Source organism: Salvelinus fontinalis, chromosome 13 (assembly GCF_029448725.1).
Source record: "Salvelinus fontinalis isolate EN_2023a chromosome 13, ASM2944872v1, whole genome shotgun sequence".
NCBI lineage: Eukaryota > Metazoa > Chordata > Actinopteri > Salmoniformes > Salmonidae > Salvelinus > Salvelinus fontinalis.
In genome coordinates, this window is record NC_074677.1 from 54,284,798 (window position 1) to 54,306,045 (window position 21,248).

Here is a 21,248-nt window from a genome sequence, read left to right on the forward strand (position 1 = left end):
GAGGCCTACTGTATGTGTAGTAATCATAGGCCTACTGTATGGGCTGTAATGAGAGGCTACTGAATGTGTTGTAATGAGAGGCCTACTGTATGTGTTGTAATTAGAGAGGCTACTGTATGTGTTGTAATTAGAGAGGCTACTGTATGTGTTGTAATTAGAGGCTACTGTATGTGTTGTAATTAGAGGCCTACTATTTCTGTTGTAATTAGAGAGGCTTACTATATGTGTTGTAATGAGAGGCTACTGTATATGTTTTAATTCGAGAGGCTACTGTATATGTTGTAATTAGAGAGGCTTACTATATGTGTTGTAATGAGAGGCTACTGTATATGTTTTAATTCGAGAGGCTACTGTATGTGTTGTAATTAGAGAGGTCTAGTGTATGTGTTGTAATTAGAGAGGCCTACTGTATGTGTTGTAATGAGAGGCCTACTGTATGTGTTGTAATTAGAGGCCTACTGTATGTTTTGTAATTAGAGAGGCTACTGTATGGGTTGTAATGAGAGGCTACTGTATGTGTTGTGATTAGAGAGGCCTACTGTGTGTGTTGCATTTAGAGAGGCCTACTGTATGTGTTGTAATTAGAGGCCTACTGTATGTTTTGTAATTAGAGAGGCCTACTGTATGTTTTGTAATTAGAGAGGCCTACTGTGTATGTGTTGTAATTAGAGAGGCCTACTGCATGTGTTGTAATTAGAGAGATCTACTATATCTGTTGTAATTAGTGGTCCTACTATATGTGTTGTAATAAGAGCGGCCTACTGTATGTGTTGTAATTAGAGAGGCCTACTATATGTCTTGTAATTAGAGAGGCCTACTGTATGTCTTGTAATTAGAGAGGCCTACTGTATGTGTTGTAATTAGAGAGGCCTACTAGATCTGTTGTAATTAGAGAGGCTACTGTATGTGTTGAAATGAGAGGCCCAGTGTATGTGTTGTAATTAGACAGGCCTACTGTGTGTGTTGCATTTAGAGAGGCCTACTGTATGTGTTGTAATTAGAGAGTCCTACTGTGTGTGTGTAGTAATTAGAGAGGCCTACTGTGTGTGTTGTAATTAGAGAGGCCTACTGTATGTGTTGTAATTAGAGAGGCCTACTGTGTGTGTTGAAATGAGAGGCCTACTATTTCTGTTATAATTAGATAGGCTACTGTATGTGTTGTAATTAGAGAGGCCCACTGTGTGTGTTGTAATTGGAGGACTACTGTATGTGTTGTAATTGGAGGCCTACTGTATGTGTTGTAATTAGAGAGGCCTACTGTGTGTGTTGTAATTAGTGAGGTCTACTGTGTGTGTTGAAATGAGAGGCCTACTATTTCTGTTATAATTAGATAGGCTACTGTATGTGTTGTAATTAGAGAGGCCCACTGTGTGTGTTGTAATTGGAGGACTACTGTATGTGTTGTAATTGGAGGCCTACTGTATGTGTTGTAATTAGAGAGGCCTACTGTGTGTGTTGTAATTAGTGAGGTCTACTGTATGTGTTGTAATTAGAGAGTCCTACTGTATATGTTGTAATTAGAGAAGCATACTGTATGTGTTGTAATGGGAGGCTACTGTATGTGTTGTAATTAGAGAGGCCTACTGTATGGGTTGTAATGAGAGGCTACTGTATGTGTTGTAATTAGAGAGGCCTACTATATGTGTTGTAATTAGAGAGGCCTACTATATGTGTTGTAATTAGAGAGGCCTACTGTGTGTGTAGTAATTATAGAGGCCTACTGTATGTGTTGTAATTAGAGATACCTACTGTATGTGTTGTAATTTTAGAGATCTACTGTATGTGTTGTAATTAGATAGGCCTTCTATTTCTGTTGTAATTAGAGGCCCACTGTATATGTTGTAATTAGAGAGGTCTACTGTATGTGTTGTAATGAGAGTCCTACTGTATGTGTTGTAATTAGAGAGGCTACTGTATGTGTTGTAATTAGAGAGGCTACTGTATGTGTTGTAAATTGAGGCCTACTATTTCTGTTGTAATTAGAGAGGCTTACTATATGTGTTGTAATGAGAGGCTACTGTATATGTTTTACTTCGAGAGGCTACTGTATGTGTTGTCATGTGAGGGCTACTGTATGTGTTGTAATTCGAGAGGCCTACTGTGTATGTGTTGTCATTAGAGAATGCCTACTGTATGTGTTGTATTTAGAGAGGCTACTGTATGTGTTGTAATGCGAGGGCTATTGTATGTGTTGTAATTAGAGAGGCCTACTGTGTGTGTTGTAATTAGAGAGGTCTACTGTGTGTTTTGTATTAAGATAGGCCTACAATATGTGTTGTAATTAGAGAGGTCCTACTGTGTTTGTGTTGTAATAATATAGGCCTACTGTATGTGTTGTAATTAGAGAGGCCTACTATATCTGTTGTAATTAGAGAGGCTACTGTATGTGTTGTAATTAGAGAGGCCTACTATATCTGTTATAATTTGAGATGCTACTGTATGTGTTGTAATTTGAGAGGCCTACTATATCTGTTGTAATTAGAGAGGTCTACTGTGTGTTTTGTAATAAGAGAGGCCTACTGTGTGTGTTGTAATTAGAGAGGCCTAATGTATTTCTTGTAATTGGAGGCCTACTGTGTATGTGTTGTAATTAGAGAGGCTTACTGTATGTGTAGTAATCATAGGCCTACTGTATGGGCTGTAATGAGAGGCTACTGTATGTGTTGTAATGAGAGGCCTACTGTATGTGTTGTAATTAGAGAGGCCCACTGTGTGTGTTGTAATTGGAGGACTACTGTATGTGTTGTAATTGGAGGCCTACTGTATGTGTTGTAATTAGAGAGGCCTACTGTGTGTGTTGTAATTAGTGAGGTCTACTGTATGTGTTGTAATTAGAGAGGTCTACTGTGTGTGTTGTAATTAGAGAGGATACTGTATGTGTTGTAATGCGAGGGCTACTGTATGTGTTGTAATTAGAGAGTCCTACTGTATATGTTGTAATTAGAGAAGCATACTGTATGTGTTGTAATGGGAGGCTACTGTATGTGTTGTAATTAGAGAGGCCTACTGTATGGGTTGTAATGAGAGGCTACTGTATGTGTTGTAATTAGAGAGGCCTACTATATGTGTTGTAATTAGAGAGGCCTACTATATGTGTTGTAATTAGAGAGGCCTACTGTGTGTGTAGTAATTATAGAGGCCTACTGTATGTGTTGTAATTAGAGATACCTACTGTATGTGTTGTAATTTTAGAGATCTACTGTATGTGTTGTAATTAGATAGGCCTTCTATTTCTGTTGTAATTAGAGGCCCACTGTATATGTTGTAATTAGAGAGGTCTACTGTATGTGTTGCAATTAGAGAGGCTACTGTATGTGTTGTAATGAGAGTCCTACTGTATGTGTTGTAATTAGAGAGGCTACTGTATGTGTTGTAATTAGAGAGGCTACTGTATGTGTTGTAAATTGAGGCCTACTATTTCTGTTGTAATTAGAGAGGCTTACTATATGTGTTGTAATGAGAGGCTACTGTATATGTTTTACTTCGAGAGGCTACTGTATGTGTTGTCATGTGAGGGCTACTGTATGTGTTGTAATTCGAGAGGCCTACTGTGTATGTGTTGTCATTAGAGAATGCCTACTGTATGTGTTGTATTTAGAGAGGCTACTGTATGTGTTGTAATGCGAGGGCTATTGTATGTGTTGTAATTAGAGAGGCCTACTGTGTGTGTTGTAATTAGAGAGGTCTACTGTGTGTTTTGTATTAAGATAGGCCTACATTATGTGTTGTAATTAGAGAGGTCCTACTGTGTTTGTGTTGTAATAATATAGGCCTACTGTATGTGTTGTAATTAGAGAGGCCTACTATATCTGTTGTAATTAGAGAGGCTACTGTATGTGTTGTAATTTGAGAGGCCTACTATATCTGTTGTAATTAGAGAGGTCTACTGTGTGTTTTGTAATAAGAGAGGCCTACTGTGTGTGTTGTAATTAGAGAGGCCTAATGTATTTCTTGTAATTGGAGGCCTACTGTGTATTTGTTGTAATTAGAGAGGCTTACTGTATGTGTTGTAATTAGAGAGGCCTACTGTATGTGTAGTAATCATAGGCCTACTGTATGGGCTGTAATGAGAGGCTACTGTATGTGTTGTAATGAGAGGCCTACTGTATGTGTTGTAATTAGAGAGGCTACTGTATGTGTTGTAATTAGAGAGGCTACTGTATGTGTTGTAATTAGAGGCTACTGTATGTGTTGTAATTAGAGGCCTACTATTTCTGTTGTAATTAGAGAGGCTTACTATATGTGTTGTAATGAGAGGCTACTGTATATGTTTTAATTCGAGAGGCTACTGTATATGTTGTAATTAGAGAGGCTTACTATATGTGTTGTAATGAGAGGCTACTGTATATGTTTTAATTCGAGAGGCTACTGTATGTGTTGTAATTAGAGAGGTCTAGTGTATGTGTTGTAATTAGAGAGGCCTACTGTATGTGTTGTAATGAGAGGCCTACTGTATGTGTTGTAATTAGAGGCCTACTGTATGTTTTGTAATTAGAGAGGCTACTGTATGGGTTGTAATGAGAGGCTACTGTATGTGTTGTGATTAGAGAGGCCTACTGTGTGTGTTGCATTTAGAGAGGCCTACTGTATGTGTTGTAATTAGAGGCCTACTGTATGTTTTGTAATTAGAGAGTCCTACTGTATGTTTTGTAATTAGAGAGGCCTACTGTGTATGTGTTGTAATTAGAGAGGCCTACTGCATGTGTTGTAATTAGAGAGATCTACTATATCTGTTGTAATTAGTGGTCCTACTATATGTGTTGTAATAAGAGCGGTCTACTGTATGTGTTGTAATTAGAGAGGCCTACTATATGTCTTGTAATTAGAGAGGCCTACTGTATGTCTTGTAATTAGAGAGGCCTACTGTATGTGTTGTAATTAGAGAGGCCTACTAGATCTGTTGTAATTAGAGAGTCCTACTGTGTGTGTGTAGTAATTAGAGAGGCCTACTGTGTGTATTGTAATTAGAGAGGCCTACTGTATGTGTTGTAATTAGAGAGGCCTACTGTGTGTGTTGAAATGAGAGGCCTACTATTTCTGTTATAATTAGATAGGCTACTGTATGTGTTGTAATTAGAGAGGCCCACTGTGTGTGTTGTAATTGGAGGACTACTGTATGTGTTGTAATTGGAGGCCTACTGTATGTGTTGTAATTAGAGAGGCCTACTGTGTGTGTTGTAATTAGTGAGGTCTACTGAGTGTGTTGAAATGAGAGGCCTACTATTTCTGTTATAATTAGAGAGGCTACTGTATGTGTTGTAATTAGAGAGGCCCACTGTGTGTGTTGTAATTGGAGGACTACTGTATGTGTTGTAATTGGAGGCCTACTGTATGTGTTGTAATTAGAGAGGCCTACTGTGTGTGTTGTAATTAGTGAGGTCTACTGTATGTGTTGTAATTAGAGAGGTCTACTGTGTGTGTTGTAATTAGAGAGGATACTGTATGTGTTGTAATGCGAGGGCTACTGTATGTGTTGTAATTAGAGAGTCCTACTGTATATGTTGTAATTAGAGAAGCATACTGTATGTGTTGTAATGGGAGGCTACTGTATGTGTTGTAATTAGAGAGGCTTCTGTATGTGTTGTAATTAGAGGCTACTGCATGTGTTGTAATGGGAGGATAATGTATGTGTTGTAATTAGAGAGGCCTACTGTATATGTTGTAATTAGAGAAGCATACTGTATATGTGGTAATTAGAGAAGCATACTGTATGTGTTGTAATGGGAGGCTACTGTATGTGTTGTAATTAGAGAGGCTTCTGTATGTGTTGTAATTAGAGGCTACTGCATGTGTTGTAATTAGAGAGGCCTAGTGTATGTGTTGTAATTAGAGAGGCCTACTGTATGTGTTGTAATTCGAGAGGTCTACTATTTCTGTTATAATTAGACGCCCACTGTGTGTGTTGTAATGAGAGAAGCATACTGTATGTGTTGTAATTAGAGGCCTACTGTGTGTGTTGTAATTAGAGAGGCTACTGTATAGGTTGAAATGTGGTCTACTGTGTGTGTTGTAATTAGATAGGTCTACTGTATGTGTTGTAATTAGAGAGGCCTACTGTGTGTGTTGTAATTAGAGAGGTCTACTATTTCTGTTATAATTAGAGAGGCCCACTGTGTGTGTTGTAATGAGAGGCTACTGTATATGTTGTAATTAGCGGCCTACTATATGTGTTGTAATTAGAGGCGTACTGTGTGTGTTGTAATTAGAGCCCAACTGTGTGTGTTGTAATTAGAGAGGCCTACTGTGTCTGCTGTAATGGGAGGCAACTGTATGTGTTGTAATTAGAGAGGCCTACTGTATGTGTTGTAATGAGAGGCCTACTGTGTGTGTTGTAATTAGAGGCCTTCTGTGTGTGTTGTAATTGGAGATGCCTACTGTGTGTGTTGTAATTAGAGAGGCCTACTATTTCTGTTGTAATTAGAGGCCTACTGTGTGTGTTGTATTTAGAGGCCTACTGTGTGTGTTGTAATTAGAGAGGCCTACTGTATGTGTTGTAATTAGAGAGGCTACTGTATGTGCTGTAATTAGAGAGGCTTACTGTATGTGTTGTAATTACTGGCCTACTGTGTGTGTTGTAATTAGTGAAGCCTACTGTGTGTGTTGTAATTAGAGAGGCCTACTGTGTGTGTTGTAATTAGAGTGGTCTACTATTTCTGTTATAATTAGAGGCCTACTGTGTGTGTTGTAATTAGAGGGCTACTGTATGTGTTGTAATGGGAGGCTACTGTATATGTTTTAATTAGAGAGGCTATTGTATATGTTGTAATGCGAGGGCTACTGTATGTGTTGTAATTAGAGAGGACTACTGTGTGTGTTGTAATTAGAGAGGCCTACTGTATGTGTTGTAATGAGAGGCCTACTGTGTGTGCTGTAATGGGAGGCTACTGTATATGTTGTAATTAGAGAGGCCTACTGTATGTGTTGTAATGAGAGGCCTACTGTGTGTGTTGTAATTAGAGAGGCCTACTGTGTGTGTTGTAATGGGAGGCTACTGTATGTGTTGTAATTAGAGAGGCCTACTGTGTGTGTTGTAATGAGAGGCTACTGTAAATGTTGTAATTAGAGAGGCTACTGTATGTGTTGTAATTAGAGAGGCTACTGTATGTGTTGTAATGCGAGGGCTACTGTATGTGTTGTAATTAGAGGCCTACTGTGTGTGTTGTAATTAGAGAGGCCTACTGTGTGTGTTGTAATTAGCGTGGTCTACTATTTCTGTTATAATTAGAGAGGCCTACTGTGTGTGTTGTAATTAGAGGCCTACTGTATGTCTTGTAATGGGTGGCTACTGTATATGTTTTAATTAGAGAGGCTATTGTATGTGTTGTAATGCGAGGGCTACTGTATGTGTTGTAATTAGAGAGGCCTACTGTGTGTGTTGAAATTAGAGAGGCCTACTGTGTGTGTTGTAATTAGAGAGGCCTACTGTGTGTGTTGTAATGGGAGGCTACTGTATGTGTTGTAATTAGAGAGGCCTACTGTGTGTGCTGTAATTAGAGAGGTCTACTATTTCTGTTATAATTAGAGAGGCCTACTGTATGTGTTGTAATGAGAGGCCCACTGTGTGTGTTGTAATTAGAGAGGCCTACTGTGTGTGTTGTAATTAGAGAGGCTACTGTATGTGTTGTAATGCGAGGGCTACTGTATGTGTTGTAATTAGAGGCCTACTGTGTGTGTTGTAATTAGAGAGGCCTACTGTGTGTGTTGTAATTAGCGTGGTCTACTATTTCTGTTATAATTAGAGAGGCCTACTGTGTGTGTTGTAATTAGAGGCCTACTGTATGTCTTGTAATGGGTGGCTACTGTATATGTTTTAATTAGAGAGGCTATTGTATGTGTTGTAATGCGAGGGCTACTGTATGTGTTGTAATTAGAGAGGCCTACTGTGTGTGTTGAAATTAGAGAGGCCTACTGTGTGTGTTGTAATTAGAGAGGCCTACTGTGTGTGTTGTAATGGGAGGCTACTGTATGTGTTGTAATTAGAGAGGCCTACTGTGTGTGCTGTAATTAGAGAGGTCTACTATTTCTGTTATAATTAGAGAGGCCTACTGTATGTGTTGTAATGAGAGGCCCACTGTGTGTGTTGTAATTAGAGAGGCCTACTGTGTGTGTTGTAATGGGAGGCTACTGTATGTGTTGTAATTAGAGAGGCCTACTGTATGTGTTGTAATGAGAGGCCTACTGTGTGTGTTGTAATTAGCGTGGTCTACTATTTCTGTTGTAATTAGAGAGGCCTACTGTGTGTGTTGTAATTAGAGGCCTACTGTATGTCTTATAATGGGTGGCTACTGTATATGTTTTAATTAGAGAGGCTATTGTATGTGTTGTAATGCGAGGGCTACTGTATGTGTTGTAATTAGAGAGGCCTACTGTGTGTATTGAAATTAGAGAGGCCTACTGTGTGTGTTGTAATTAGAGAGGCCTACTGTGTGTGTTGTAATGGGAGGCTACTGTATGTGTTGTAATTAGAGAGGCCTACTGTGTGTGCTGTAATTAGAGAGGTCTACTATTTCTGTTATAATTAGAGAGGCCTACTGTATGTGTTGTAATGAGAGGCCCACTGTGTGTGTTGTAATTAGAGAGGCCTACTGTGTGTGTTGTAATGGGAGGCTACTTTATGTGTTGTAATTAGAGAGGCCTACTGTTTGTGTTTTAATGAGTGGCCTACTGTATGTTTTTTAATTAGAAAGTCTACTGTTTGTGTTGTAATGCGAGGGCTACTGTGTGTGTAGTAATTAGAGGTCTACTGTATGTTTTGTAATGGGATGCTACTGTATATGTTTTAATTAGAGAGGATTACTGTATGTGTTGTAATTAGAGAGATATACTGTATGTGTTGTAATGAGAGGCCTACTGTGTGTGTTGTAATTAGAGAGGCTACCTTATGTGTTGTAATTAGAGAGGCCTACTGTATGTGTTGTAATTAGAGAGGCCCACTGTATATGTTGTAATGGGAGGCTACTGTATATGTTTTAATTAGAGAGGATTACTGTATGTGTTGTAATTAGAGAGATATACTGTATGTGTTGTAATGAGAGGCGTACTGTGTGTGTTGTAATTAGAGGCCTACTGTATGTTTTGTAATGGGAGGCTACTGTATGTGTTGTAATGCGAGGGCTACTGTGTATGTTGTAATTAGAGGCCTACTGTGTGTGTTGTAATTAGAGAGGCCTACTGCATGTGTTGTAATTAGAGAGGCTTACTGTATGTGTTGTAATTAGAGGCCTACTGTGTGTGTTGTAATTAGATGCCTACTGTATGTGTTGTAATTACTGGCCTACTGTGTGTGTTGCAATTAGAGAGGTCTACTATTTCTGTTATAATTAGAGAGGCCCACTTTGTGTAATGAGAGGATTTTGTATATGTTGTAATTAGTGAGGTCTACTGTATGTGTTGTAATTAGAGAGGCCTACTGTGTATGTGTTGTCATTGGAGATGACTACTGTATGTGTTGTAATGAGAGGCTACTGTAAATGTTGTTATTAGAGAGGTCTACTGTGTGTGTTGTAATTAGAGAGGTCTACTGTGTGTGTTGTAATTAGAGAGGCTACTGTATGTGTTGTAATTAGAGGCCTACTGTGTGTGCTGTAATGGGAGGCTACTGTATGTGTTGTAATTAGAGAGGCCTACTGTATGTGTTGTAATGAGAGGCCTACTGTTTGTGTTGTAATTAGAGAGGCCTACTGTTTCTGTTATAGCTAGAGAGGCCTACTGTTTCTGTTATAGCTAGAGAGGCCTACTGTGTGTGTTGTAATTAGAGAGGCCTACTGTATGTGTTGTAATGCGAGGGCTACTGTGTGTGTTGTAATTAGAGGCCTACTGTGTGTGTTGTAATTCGAGAGGCCTACTGTGTGTGTTGTAATTAGAGAGATATACTGTATGTGTTGTAATGAGAGGCCTACTGTGTGTGTTGTAATTAGAGGCCTACTGTATGTTTTGTAATGGGAGGCTACTGTTTGTGTTGTAATGCGAGGGATACTGTGTATGTTGTAATTAGAGGCCTACTGTATGTGTTGTAATTAGAGAGGCCTACTGTATATGTTGTAATGGGCGGCTACTGTTTGTGTTGTAATGCGAGGGCTACTGTATATGTTTTAATTAGAGGATTACTGTATGTGTTGTAATGAGAGGCCTACTGTGTGTGTTGTAATGAGAGGCCTATTGTGTGTGTTGTAATGAGAGGCCTACTGTGTGTGTTGTAATGAGAGAGGCCTACTGTATGTGTTGTAATTAGAGAGATCTACTGTATGTGTTGTAATGAGAGGCCTACTGTGTGTTGTAATTAGAGAGGCCTACTATTTCTGTTGTAATTAGAGGCTTACTGTATATGTGTTGTTATTAGAGATGCCTACTGTATGTGTTGTAATTAGAGGCCTACTGTGTGTGTTGTAGAGTTCTACTGTGTGTGTTGTAATTAGAGAGGGCTACTGTGTGTGTTGTAATTAGAGGCCTACTGTATGTGTTGTAATTACTGGCCTACTGTGTGTGTTGTAATGAGAGGCTACTGTATATGTTGTAATTAGTGAGGTCTACTCTATGTGTTGTAATTAGAGAGGCCTACTATGTGTGTTGTAATTAGATGCCTACTGTGTGTGTTGTAATTAGAGAGGCTTACTGTATGTGTTGTAATTAGAGAGGCCTACTGTATGTGTTGTAATTAGAGAGGCCTACTGTCTGTGTTGTAATTAGAGAGGCCTACTGTATGTGTTGTAATTAGAGCCTACTGTATGTGTTGTAATGAGAGGGCTACGGTGTGTGTTGTAATGGGAGGCCTACTGTGTGTGTTGTAATTAGAGAGGCCTACTGTATGTGTTGTAACTAGAGAGGCCTACTGTATGTGTTGTAATTAGAGAGGCCTACTGTATGTGTTGTAATTAGAGAAGCCTACTGTGTATGTGTTGTAATGAGAGAGATCTACTATTTCTGTTATAATTAGAGAGCCCACTGTGTGTGTTGTAATGAGAAGCTACTGTATGTGTTGTAATTAGAGAGGCCTACTGTATGTTTTTTAATTAGATGCCTACTGTATGTGTTGTAATGGGAGCTTACTGTATATGTTAATTAGAGAGGCTACTGTATGTGTTGTAATGAGAGGCCTACTGTGTGTTGTAATTAGAGAGGCCTACTATTTCTGTTTTAATTAGAGGCTTACTGTATGTGTTGTAATTAGAGAGGCCTACTGTATGTGTTGTAATTAGAGAGGCCTACTGTGTGTGTTGTAGAGGCCTACTGTGTGTGTTGTAATTAGAGGCCTACTGTGTGTGTTGTAATTAGAGGCCTACTGTGTGTGTTGTAATTAGAGGCCTACTGTATGTGTTGTAATGACGCTACTGTATGTGTTGTAATTACTGGCCTACTGTGTGTGTTGTAATTAGAGGCCTACTATTTCTGTTATAATTAGAGGCCCACTGTATGTGTTGTAATTAGAGGCCTACTGTATGTGTTGTAATGACGCTACTGTATGTGTTGTAATTACTGGCCTACTGTGTGTGTTGTAATTAGAGATGCCTACTGTGTGTGTTGTAATTAGAGAGGCTACTGTATGTGTTGTAATGCGTGCGCTACTGTACGTGTTGTAATTAGAGTCCTACTCTGTGTGCTGTAATTAGAGAGGCCTACTGTATGTGTTGTAATTAGAGAGTTCTACTCTTTCTGTTATAATTAGAGAGGCTACTGTATGTGTTGTAATTAGAGAGGTCTACTATTTCTGTTATAATTAGAGAGGCCCACTGCGTGTGTTGTAATGAGAGGCTACTGTATATGTTTTAATTAGAGAGGCCTACTGTATGTGTTGTAATTAGAGAGGTCTACTCTTTCTGTTATAATTAGAGAGGTCTACTCTTTCTGTTATAATTAGAGAGGTCTACTATTTCTGTTATAATTAGAGAGGCCCACTGCGTGTGTTGTAATGAGAGGCCTACTATATGTGTTGTAATTAGAGAGGCCTACTATATGTGTTGTAATTAGAGGCCTACTATATGTGTTGTAATTATAGGCCTACTATGTGTGTTGTAATTAGAGAGGTATACTGTGTGTGTTGTAATTAGAGAGGCCTACTGTATGTGTTGCAATTAGAGGCCTACTGTATGTGTTGTAATTAGAGAGGCTACTATATGTGTTGTAATTAGAGAGGCTACTGTATGTGTTGTCATGAGGCTACTGTATGTGTTGTCATGAGAGGCTACTGTATGTGTTGTCATGAGAGGCTACTGTATGTGTTGTCATGAGAGGCTACTGTATGTGTTGTTATTAGAGGCTACTGTATGTGTTGTAATTAGAGAGGCTACTGTGTGTGTTGTAATGGGAGGATAATGTATGTGTTGTAATTAGAGTGGTCTACTGTATGTGTTGTAATGGGAGGATAATGTATGTGTTGTAATTAGAGAGGCCTACTGTGTGTGTTGTAATGGGAGGATAATGTATGTGTTGTAATTAGAGTGGCCTACTGTATGTGTTGTAATGGGAGGATAATGTATGTGTTGTAATTAGAGTGGCCTACTGTATGTGTTGTAATGGGAGGATAATGTATGTGTTGTAATTAGAGTGGCCTACTGTGTGTGTTGTAATGGGAGGATAATGTATGTGTTGTAATTAGAGTGGCCTACTGTATGTGTTGTAATGGGAGGATAATGTATGTGTTGTAATTAGAGAGGCCTACTGTGTGTGTTGTAATGGGAGGATAATGTATGTGTTGTAATTAGAGAGGCCTACTGTGTGTGTTGTAATGGGAGGATAATGTATGTGTTGTAATTAGAGAGGCCTACTGTGTGTGTTGTAATGGGAGGATAATGTATGTGTTGTAATTAGAGAGGCCTACTGTGTGTGTTGTAATGGGAGGATAATGTATGTGTTGTAATTAGAGTGGCCTACTGTGTGTGTTGTAATGGGAGGATAATGTATGTGTTGTAATTAGAGAGGCCTGCTGTGTGTGTTGTAATGGGAGGATAATGTATGTGTTGTAATTAGAGTGGCCTACTGTGTGTGTTGTAATGGGAGGATAATGTATGTGTTGTAATTAGAGAGGCTACTGTATATGTTTTAATGGGAGGCTACTGTATATGTTTTAATTAGAGAGGTCTACTGTATGTGTTGTAATTAGAGGCCTACAGTATGTGTTGTAATGAGGCTACTGTATGTGTTGTAATTACTGGCCTACTGTGTGTTGTAATGCAAGGGCTACTGTGTGTGTTGTAATTAGAGAGGCTTACTGTATGTTTTGTAATTAGAGAGGCTTACTGTATGTGTTGTAATTAGAGAGGCCTACTGTGTGTGTTGTAATTAGAGAGGCCTACTGTGTGTGTTGTAATTAGAGAGGCCTACTGTGTGTGTTGTAATAGAGGCCTACTGTGTGTGTTGTAATTAGAGAGGCCTACTATGTGTGTTGTAATTAGATGCCTACTGTGTGTGTTGTAATTAGAGAGGCTTACTGTATGTGTTGTAATTAGAGAGGCCTACTGTATGTGTTGTAATTGGAGGCTACTGTATGTGTTGTAATGGGAGGCTACTGTATGTGTTGTAATTAGAGAGGCCCACTGTGTGTGTTGTAATTAGAGAGATCTACTGTATGTGTTGAAATGAGCGGCCTACTGTATGTGTTGTAATTAGAGAGATCTACTGTATGTGTTGTAATTAGAGAGGCCCTCTATGTGTGTTGTAATTAGATGCCTACTGTATGTGTTGTAATTAGAGAGGCTTACTGTATGTGTTGTAATTAGAGGCCTACTGTATGTGTTGTAATTAGAGAGGCCTACTATGTGTGTTGTAATTAGAGGTCTACTGTATGTGTTGTAATTAGAGAGGCCTACTGTATGTGTTGTAATTAGAGAGGCCTACTATGTGTGTTGTAATTAGAGGTCTACTGTATGTGTTGTAATTAGAGAGATCTACTGTATGTGTTGTAATTAGAGGCCTACTACATTTACATGTACATTTTAGTCATTTAGCAGACGCTCTTATCCAGAGCGACTTACATTAGAGTGCATACATTTTATTACATTTTTACATTTCATTACATTTTTTATTTATTTATTTTTTAAATTATTATTATTTTTTACATATTGAGACAAGGATATCCCTACCGGCCAAACCCTCCCTAACCCGGATGACGCTATGCCAATTGTGCGTCGCCCCACGGACCTCCCGGTTGCGGCCGGCTGCGACAGAGCCTGGGCGCGAACCCAGCCCAGCCTGGGCGCGAACCCAGAGACTCTGGTGGCGCAGCTAGCACTGCGATGCAGTGCCCTAGACCACTGCGCCACCCGGGAGGACCCTACTGTATGTGGTCTAATTAGAGAGGCCTACTATATGGCCTACTATATGTGTTGTAATTCGAGGCCTACTGTATGTGTTGTAATTAGAGAGGCCTACTATATGTGTTGTAATTAGAGAGGTCTACTGTGTTTGTTGTAATTAGAGAGGCTACTGTATGTGTTGTAATTAGAGAGGCCTACTATATGTGTTGTAATTAGAGAGGTCTACTGTGTGTGTTGTAATTAGAGAGGCTACTGTATGTGTTTTAATTAGAGGACTACTGTATGTGTTGGAAATATGGTCTACTGTGTGTGTTTTAATTAGAGAAGCTACTGAATAAGTTGTAATTAGAGAGGCTATTGAATAAGTTGTAATTAGAGAGGCTACTGTGTGTGTTTTAAGTAGAGAGGCTACTGTGTGTGTTTTAATTAGAGAGGCTACTGTGTGTGTTTTAAGTAGAGAGGCTACTGTGTGTGTTTTAATTAGAGAGGCTACTGTGTGTGTTTTAATTAGAGAGGCTACTGAATAAGTTGTAATTAGAGAGAGGCTACTGTGTGTGTTGTAAATATGGAGGTCTACTTTGTGTGTTTTAATTAGAGAGGCTATTGAATAAGTTGTAAGTAGAGAGGCTACTGAATAAGTTGTAATTAGGCCCAGGAGATTAGCATGAACTGTTTGCTGCTGATCTTTCTTCATTTCTAGATGTTCAATATTCTTCAGTCACTAATACTAATGATTCTCTGTCTTCTCTACTTCCATACAGCTATCCGGAAAGCAGAGGAAGGTAAGACCCATTTTTGTTTTTTGCTTGTTTTTTTGCTTTACAATAAAACTGAATTTAGTCCATGGAGTGAACAAACTACAGTGCTTATTTGGGTGGTTTGGACTGCTGTTCTGATTCCTAAATTGAACAGACGTGTACATATTGTCCTCGTAGATGAATACTCCATTTACAAAGGTGTACCTTTTGTGTAGGATTGAAGGTGGCGGGAAGGTTGCACATAACTGGGGGGAAATGAATGTGGCCAGTAATCAGCTCCGACTTTGCCCTGACTTTGACTTAGATGGCCATTAACAATTGAAGAGCAAACAGTTATCTTTAACAAAACAGTTAATTATATGAAATTGAGTCTGCGTTGCTTTGTTGACACTGTGATTTCCTCTATGAGACTCACACAGACACAGAGTAGGGATGTCATCTCAGTGATCAATGCGGCGCTTTGTGCTAACTCTTGCTACCATCTACAATAACCCAGCTATTAAGATGTTTGATTACCAAGCCATTGACATCAGGGCAGTATATCACACTGTCAAAAGATTGGCACTGTGATTACGCACTAATGGAATTGTTTGCTTGAAGAATGAAATATTTCCCAGAGCATTACTTGTCCCTGTCTGAAGGAAAACACCCATTTGTCTCTCATAATGTAATCATTCACACTCTGTTTAACCACATCACAATAAAACAAATAGAATCGCTCTTCAATAAAGCACGCAGTGTAAATGAAGATTGAACGTGGATGTGGGGAAGCCCAGTGAGTTAAGCCGGCTGGGCGGTGCAGCAGTGAGAGACATCCATCAGGCCTGTTAGGAGGAGCTCTGGTGGTGGTACCAGAGAAGTCAACAGGCTCAGGGGTCCAGCTATGGGTGTGCTGGGGTTCTGCATGTTATAAATCACTGCTGCTGCTCACCGGAACAGCCTACCAACACCTGCTATTTAATATTGCTGCTCTGTACACTTGTATAGTGTAAGTTACTGCACAGCAGGAAGGAAGACTTTCTTTTCAGTAACATTTTTACAGCATATCCACATATTTTGCACTGAGTATTGACAGTCGGCACTGTGCAATACCGTACAGTAGCTGAGAACGTTTAATGCGCTTGAATAGAAACGTTCTCATTCAGCGGTATTCTATTCCAAACCGTTGTCCTGACTAAATCATACAGATCATTCGTTGTGTGCTGTGTGTTCTTGTGGAACACTGTACTGTCAGTATCTAACAGAGCGGGACTGGTTGTTGACTCGTAAGCAGGGGCCGGTTGTAATGTGGAGGGCTAGATCCAGGCCCCACATGGGATGATGATGATGATGAGTGGAAGGCTTCAGTTCAGAAGGGTCCGCTTTCAACCCCTGCCTTTAATCACTCTTAGCATCCTTGCTCATCACAAGGGGAGTTATGGCCACGCTCACAGCAAAAGGCGAGCGTTATTAAATGACATGCTGCAAGGAGAGAGCATTAGAGTCTTTATTGGATTAAAGCTTTGACATGGAGCCTGCGTGTACCGTCCCCGATGCACAATGCATGAAAACAAAAGAGGACACTTGACTAGTTAGTTCTCTTTATTCTTTGTCCCAGGAGCAATACAATGTGACATCTAGCAGCACGTATTTGTAGTCGCAATATCAATGGACCTAGATGGCTGCCGGTACAAAAGATGAACAAAAACCCACTTAAAACTAGTAACCTCAGTGCTATATTTTTAGCTGCACTGAGGGCTCAGGTACAGACAGCGTGTCTCAAAAAGAGAACTCCTAAGCAACTGGAGGTTAGTGATGAAGACATCTGGACCATAAGTCGTTGGAACTTCAGTGTCTCCAGGAGTGAGTCAGTCAGTCAGTCAGACAGACAGACAGACAGACAGACAGAGACAGACAGACAGACAGACAGACACTGAGCCTAGGTTACCTGGATGGAGGGGGGGGCCAAGGTGGGGCATGCTTTTCAGGCCAGGAGACGTGGAGTGCAGCATTCTCTGATGTGTTGTGAGCAAAACTGGGTCTGTGAGAGAGAGAGATAAGAGAAGACTCCCAACACCTGCATCCACGCATGAGTGTAGAACACCAGCAGATAATCCTTCACATACAGTAGTACACACAAACAAAAGATATACCTCTGCTTCCTCTGTGTATTAAGTGTGTGTGTGTTCATGTGTTGCACTATAGAACTATGCAAACTACCATCTATAAATGACAAGATTCTAGCTTCAAATCACAGAGAATGACTTCAATTACATGGTTGGTCCCCCCCCTTATTTTGTTCCTTGGTTACGGTGTGATACGGTAGTGTGAATAGTTGATATTGTAATGGTGCGAATGACCCACCTATGGTGACCCTGACCCTGTGAGAATACAGAGGGAGCATGTGGAACCTCAGCGCAGACATCTTCAAACGAGAGGACAGGGCACAGCTGCTACTGCTGCTGCTGATGGCCAGGGAGCTCTAAGCACCACTGACCTTGGCTTAATCCTCTCATAAGAATACTCTCCTTCAAAGCACTGCAACTTCATGGAAAAACAAACTCAGCAAAAGCTAAATCCTAACCCTTTAAGCATTTTTTATTTTTCTTCCGAATATTCTCATGCAGTAAATGTAAAGGCTTAAGAGGTCATTTCACAGATGGTAATTTTATAGTCCACTCGTGTACTTCTGAAAATGATGTTGTTGACAATATGTGATTTTAGTGCCATTGTGTTTTGGGGCAAAGCTGAGGTGTACAAATGAATGTTGATCTTCGATGTTGTTGATCATTGATGAAATGAAGCGTTCTGCATTGGCACTGTTCGAAAAAGAATACGGGTTAGAAATGAACAAACAAGACAACAGCAACGTGTTTCACAGATCATCTTTCACGTGTAAAGTTTCTCTGTGCAACACTTTCACCTGCAAACAGCCCTGGATATAGTAGTAATGGAGGAAAAGTTGAGAGGAATTGAAAATGATTGAAGGCTCGTTGAAAAAAAAAGCTACTTGTTGCATTATTCCTTAAAACCCACGAGAAAATCTACTTAACTGCAGAGAACACCTTTTAAGTATGTTTTGCGACATTAATGACATTAATAGCTTGTTTGCCATCGTTTTGATTGTTCATTTTATGGAGCATAGCCAGCGGTAAAACAGATTAGCAATTAGCGCTCATTTTATTGTTTCACAGATTTACTGTAAAAGTATTCATGGACATGCATTAGTCTTCTATTTCATTGTGACGAGGGAAGGTCGAAAGCAATAAAAATGGGCTTTCAGAAATATTTCAGAACCCCTAACAACCAGTTGATGTTGTATTCATAAGATCAATTGTAATACAACAATGTCCGAAATTTAGGTGAAATAATTTACCTTGACAAAGGAACAGACGCCATCCCAAGGAAAACGGGGAGGAATGGAGAAAAGGGGAGCATGATCAACGTCATACTTGGGGGGGGGGGGACGACGACACGAGAGCCTGTTGCTATGCCAACACAAATTGGGCAGCCCTCTATTTCAATGCACAAGACACATCCACCACGGTGAGGCTTGGCACTTCAAAAGGGAAAAAATATAGCTGGCGATGTTTATCTCATTAAAAAAACAAAATATATCAGCGATGACAAACCTCTTGTGTCTTTGATGCTGTCTGGCTCTGCTCAGCTCTCTGGTATAAGCGCCGTCCTCCAGCCTAAGGGTATTGCGTTGACCTCATTTCTTCGTACCCCGCGAAAGGTCAATGAATGCGTATGTATATAATGGTACATGTGTACAGCTTATTCAGTGTTACCTGGTGCGTGGTCTTAAAGCTCTCTGCCGGTTTCTGATTAGATGATCGATAACCTCTCATTCCTCAGTGAAATTGGCCAATTTCCTCCAACAGTTCTCACAAAGAGAACCGTTCTCTTTTGAAAAGTGCGGTTGTCTCTGTCAAACACATGTTTATTTACTAAGTGTTGGAGTGATTTAATGTCTGTCCATTACCGGTGGAAATGTCCTTCACATATAAAAGGTTGTGTTTTACTTAATCCAATTGGGTTCACAGTTTTTCTTTTATCTAAATGTTTTAGAAATGCAATTTGTTTTGATAAATCTGTACAGGAAATGACAATGCATGCAATGAGCTTTGTTGAGCTGAAAAAAAAATATATATTATAAATCGCAAAAACTGCCAAAATGCCAGGGAGAGAAACATCGCTGAGGTACCATTTTGATCTCTAAAAGTGTTAAAATGTCATAAATTATATCTTCTTTGTAAGACAAAAATACATCTCCAATGAAAGAAGCATTGTGCAACACCATGAAGGTGTTGAGACTGAGCTCAACGAAAAAGATAACTGTCAGAGAATGAATGCAAGAAATACCTTAAAATATTCTACCGGGTCATTTTTCGAGTTGTTTTAATTAACAATTCACTCAATTTCCTGCTGTACCTCATGCAGATGATGGTGTAATTGTGTGATACAAAATGTTATCTTTGGTCAATTAAAGCCTTGTTCAAATCAGCCACATTTCTTGTCTAACACAATACAGGTCCATTTTAATTACTAAAATGCCCACATTCATGCGGCAAGCCACAAGGCCCTTGGCTTATTTGTTTACAATTGATTTTGTGATGTCCACAGAATCGGAGTGTTCCAGTTTACTGAGCTCCTGTTAATTGAGTTACATTGTATTTTATGAATGTGTTTTGCATATGATGTATTCTTCCCTTGCCAACAACTGCAGCACTATGACTGCAGTAAAGCTGTCACATTATGCCTCTCACACCCTGGGTTATTGATTGTTATGGCCCTCCGTTGCCCTGGGCCTGCTTATGTTGTAACGCTGAATCTAGTTAAGGATACAGTCCTCACTGGCTTTATCCTATTGAAGGGACTGGTTTGTGTCCCTGTTACATGCAGTGTTCGAGGTATATATTTGCGGTGTTCATTTTGATCTGTATGCAGTTTACACTGGAGAACGTTGGGGAACTTCATAGGAACGAGATGTGAATTTGGAAAAGTGACCAAACCCCTATTCTAATCTGAGAAAGCTGTCCGCGTAAGAGTGTGTGTTCCATTAGGAAAAAAAACATCTGTGTGAGCAACTACCTTCGGGGGTTGCACCAATTGAGATGTTTTTTTTCTTATCCCGCTCTCCCCCCCTCAAACAGTGTTTGTCTTTTATTTCTTTAATTCCCTCCTCCGTTTTAGTTTGATTTGAACTCTGACATCCGTACCTATCCCAGGATGTCTGTCACAAACTGCAGTCCAACGTTGTGACAATGCTTTTGTTTCTTCCCGGGCGTTTTGATGACCTTCTTGTTTTTCCCTATTCCTTTTTCTGTTCTTTCCCTCAAGGTCTGGCGCACATGAAGTCAAACCGCCAAGGTATGGGGTCTGTTGCTTTTCTTTTCTCCCTCAACCACCTGCTCAAGCCATCTCCCTGCCCTCGAATCATGTTTACTTCACTGTACTGCACTGACATTTCACTTCCTCTGCCCTATTCTATTTACTTGTACGTTCATTTCGGCTTCCTGTCATGTTGTACTATCTGTGCCCACATCACTCCAACCTTGTCCGTCAAACCTTGGCCTGACCTCTGGCCAGCAACTGGAACATCACCTTTGACCTCTTCAGCCTTTCACAAAGGTAACGCTTTTATGCCCACAGTGTTTCATCGGTTCGGTTTTCATGGGACCCTCTCCAAGAGAGAAACTGGTGTTTCGTTGTCAAATGAGAATGTATGCCTCGTGCTTCCGATGTGTGATTACAGTTTTGAGGACACTGGCTGCTTGCTAGTCAATCCGTCTGAGAAATGCATCGGGAGACTGAAATCAGTGATTACAACAGAGGGCATATTGCTTCTTCTGTACACATACACTCCGGTTCTCTTCCGTTACAATACAATTCAATCAAGATGAAATAGGATAATATGTACAATGTTCAATATTCACACAATTACCCCAATAATGTAAAAGTTCATGTTTTTTAGTTTGTTTGTTTATCAAAAAAGTTTGGTGGTTTCGAAAAGGTAGTTGGTTAAATTCTTATTTTTGAGCAACTGCATTTTCCAGGCAAAATGATGCATGGCTGTGCTGCACACATGCATCTAATCTGCATGCCCTTAGGACGCAGATATACTTAGAGCTCAGACATGCCTGTCCACAGGCCAGACAGATAAAGGAAACAGATCAAATTGAATTTTTACAGTACAAATAAACACGATGGCTGCTTTCAGACCCTTACATGAATTATACACTACTGTAGTTATTTT

At 39.8% G+C, this 21,248-nt stretch overlaps 1 protein-coding gene across 6 annotated transcripts in view; it reads left to right on the top strand.

Moving 5' to 3' along the window:
• Nucleotides 1-21,248, top strand: part of nrxn2a (neurexin 2a) — a 337,271-nt gene that overhangs the window by 96,402 nt on the left and 219,621 nt on the right. For 4 of the 6 annotated variants that reach the window (XM_055943517.1, XM_055943522.1, XM_055943519.1 and 1 more), the window contains exons 3-4: nt 15,011-15,031; nt 20,333-20,362. In XM_055943517.1, coding sequence (XP_055799492.1) covers nt 15,011-15,031; nt 20,333-20,362 — 51 coding nt within the window. The remainder of the gene's footprint in view (nt 1-15,010; nt 15,032-20,332; nt 20,363-21,248) is intronic. The other 2 variants (XM_055943520.1, XM_055943521.1) reach the window with 1 other exon arrangement.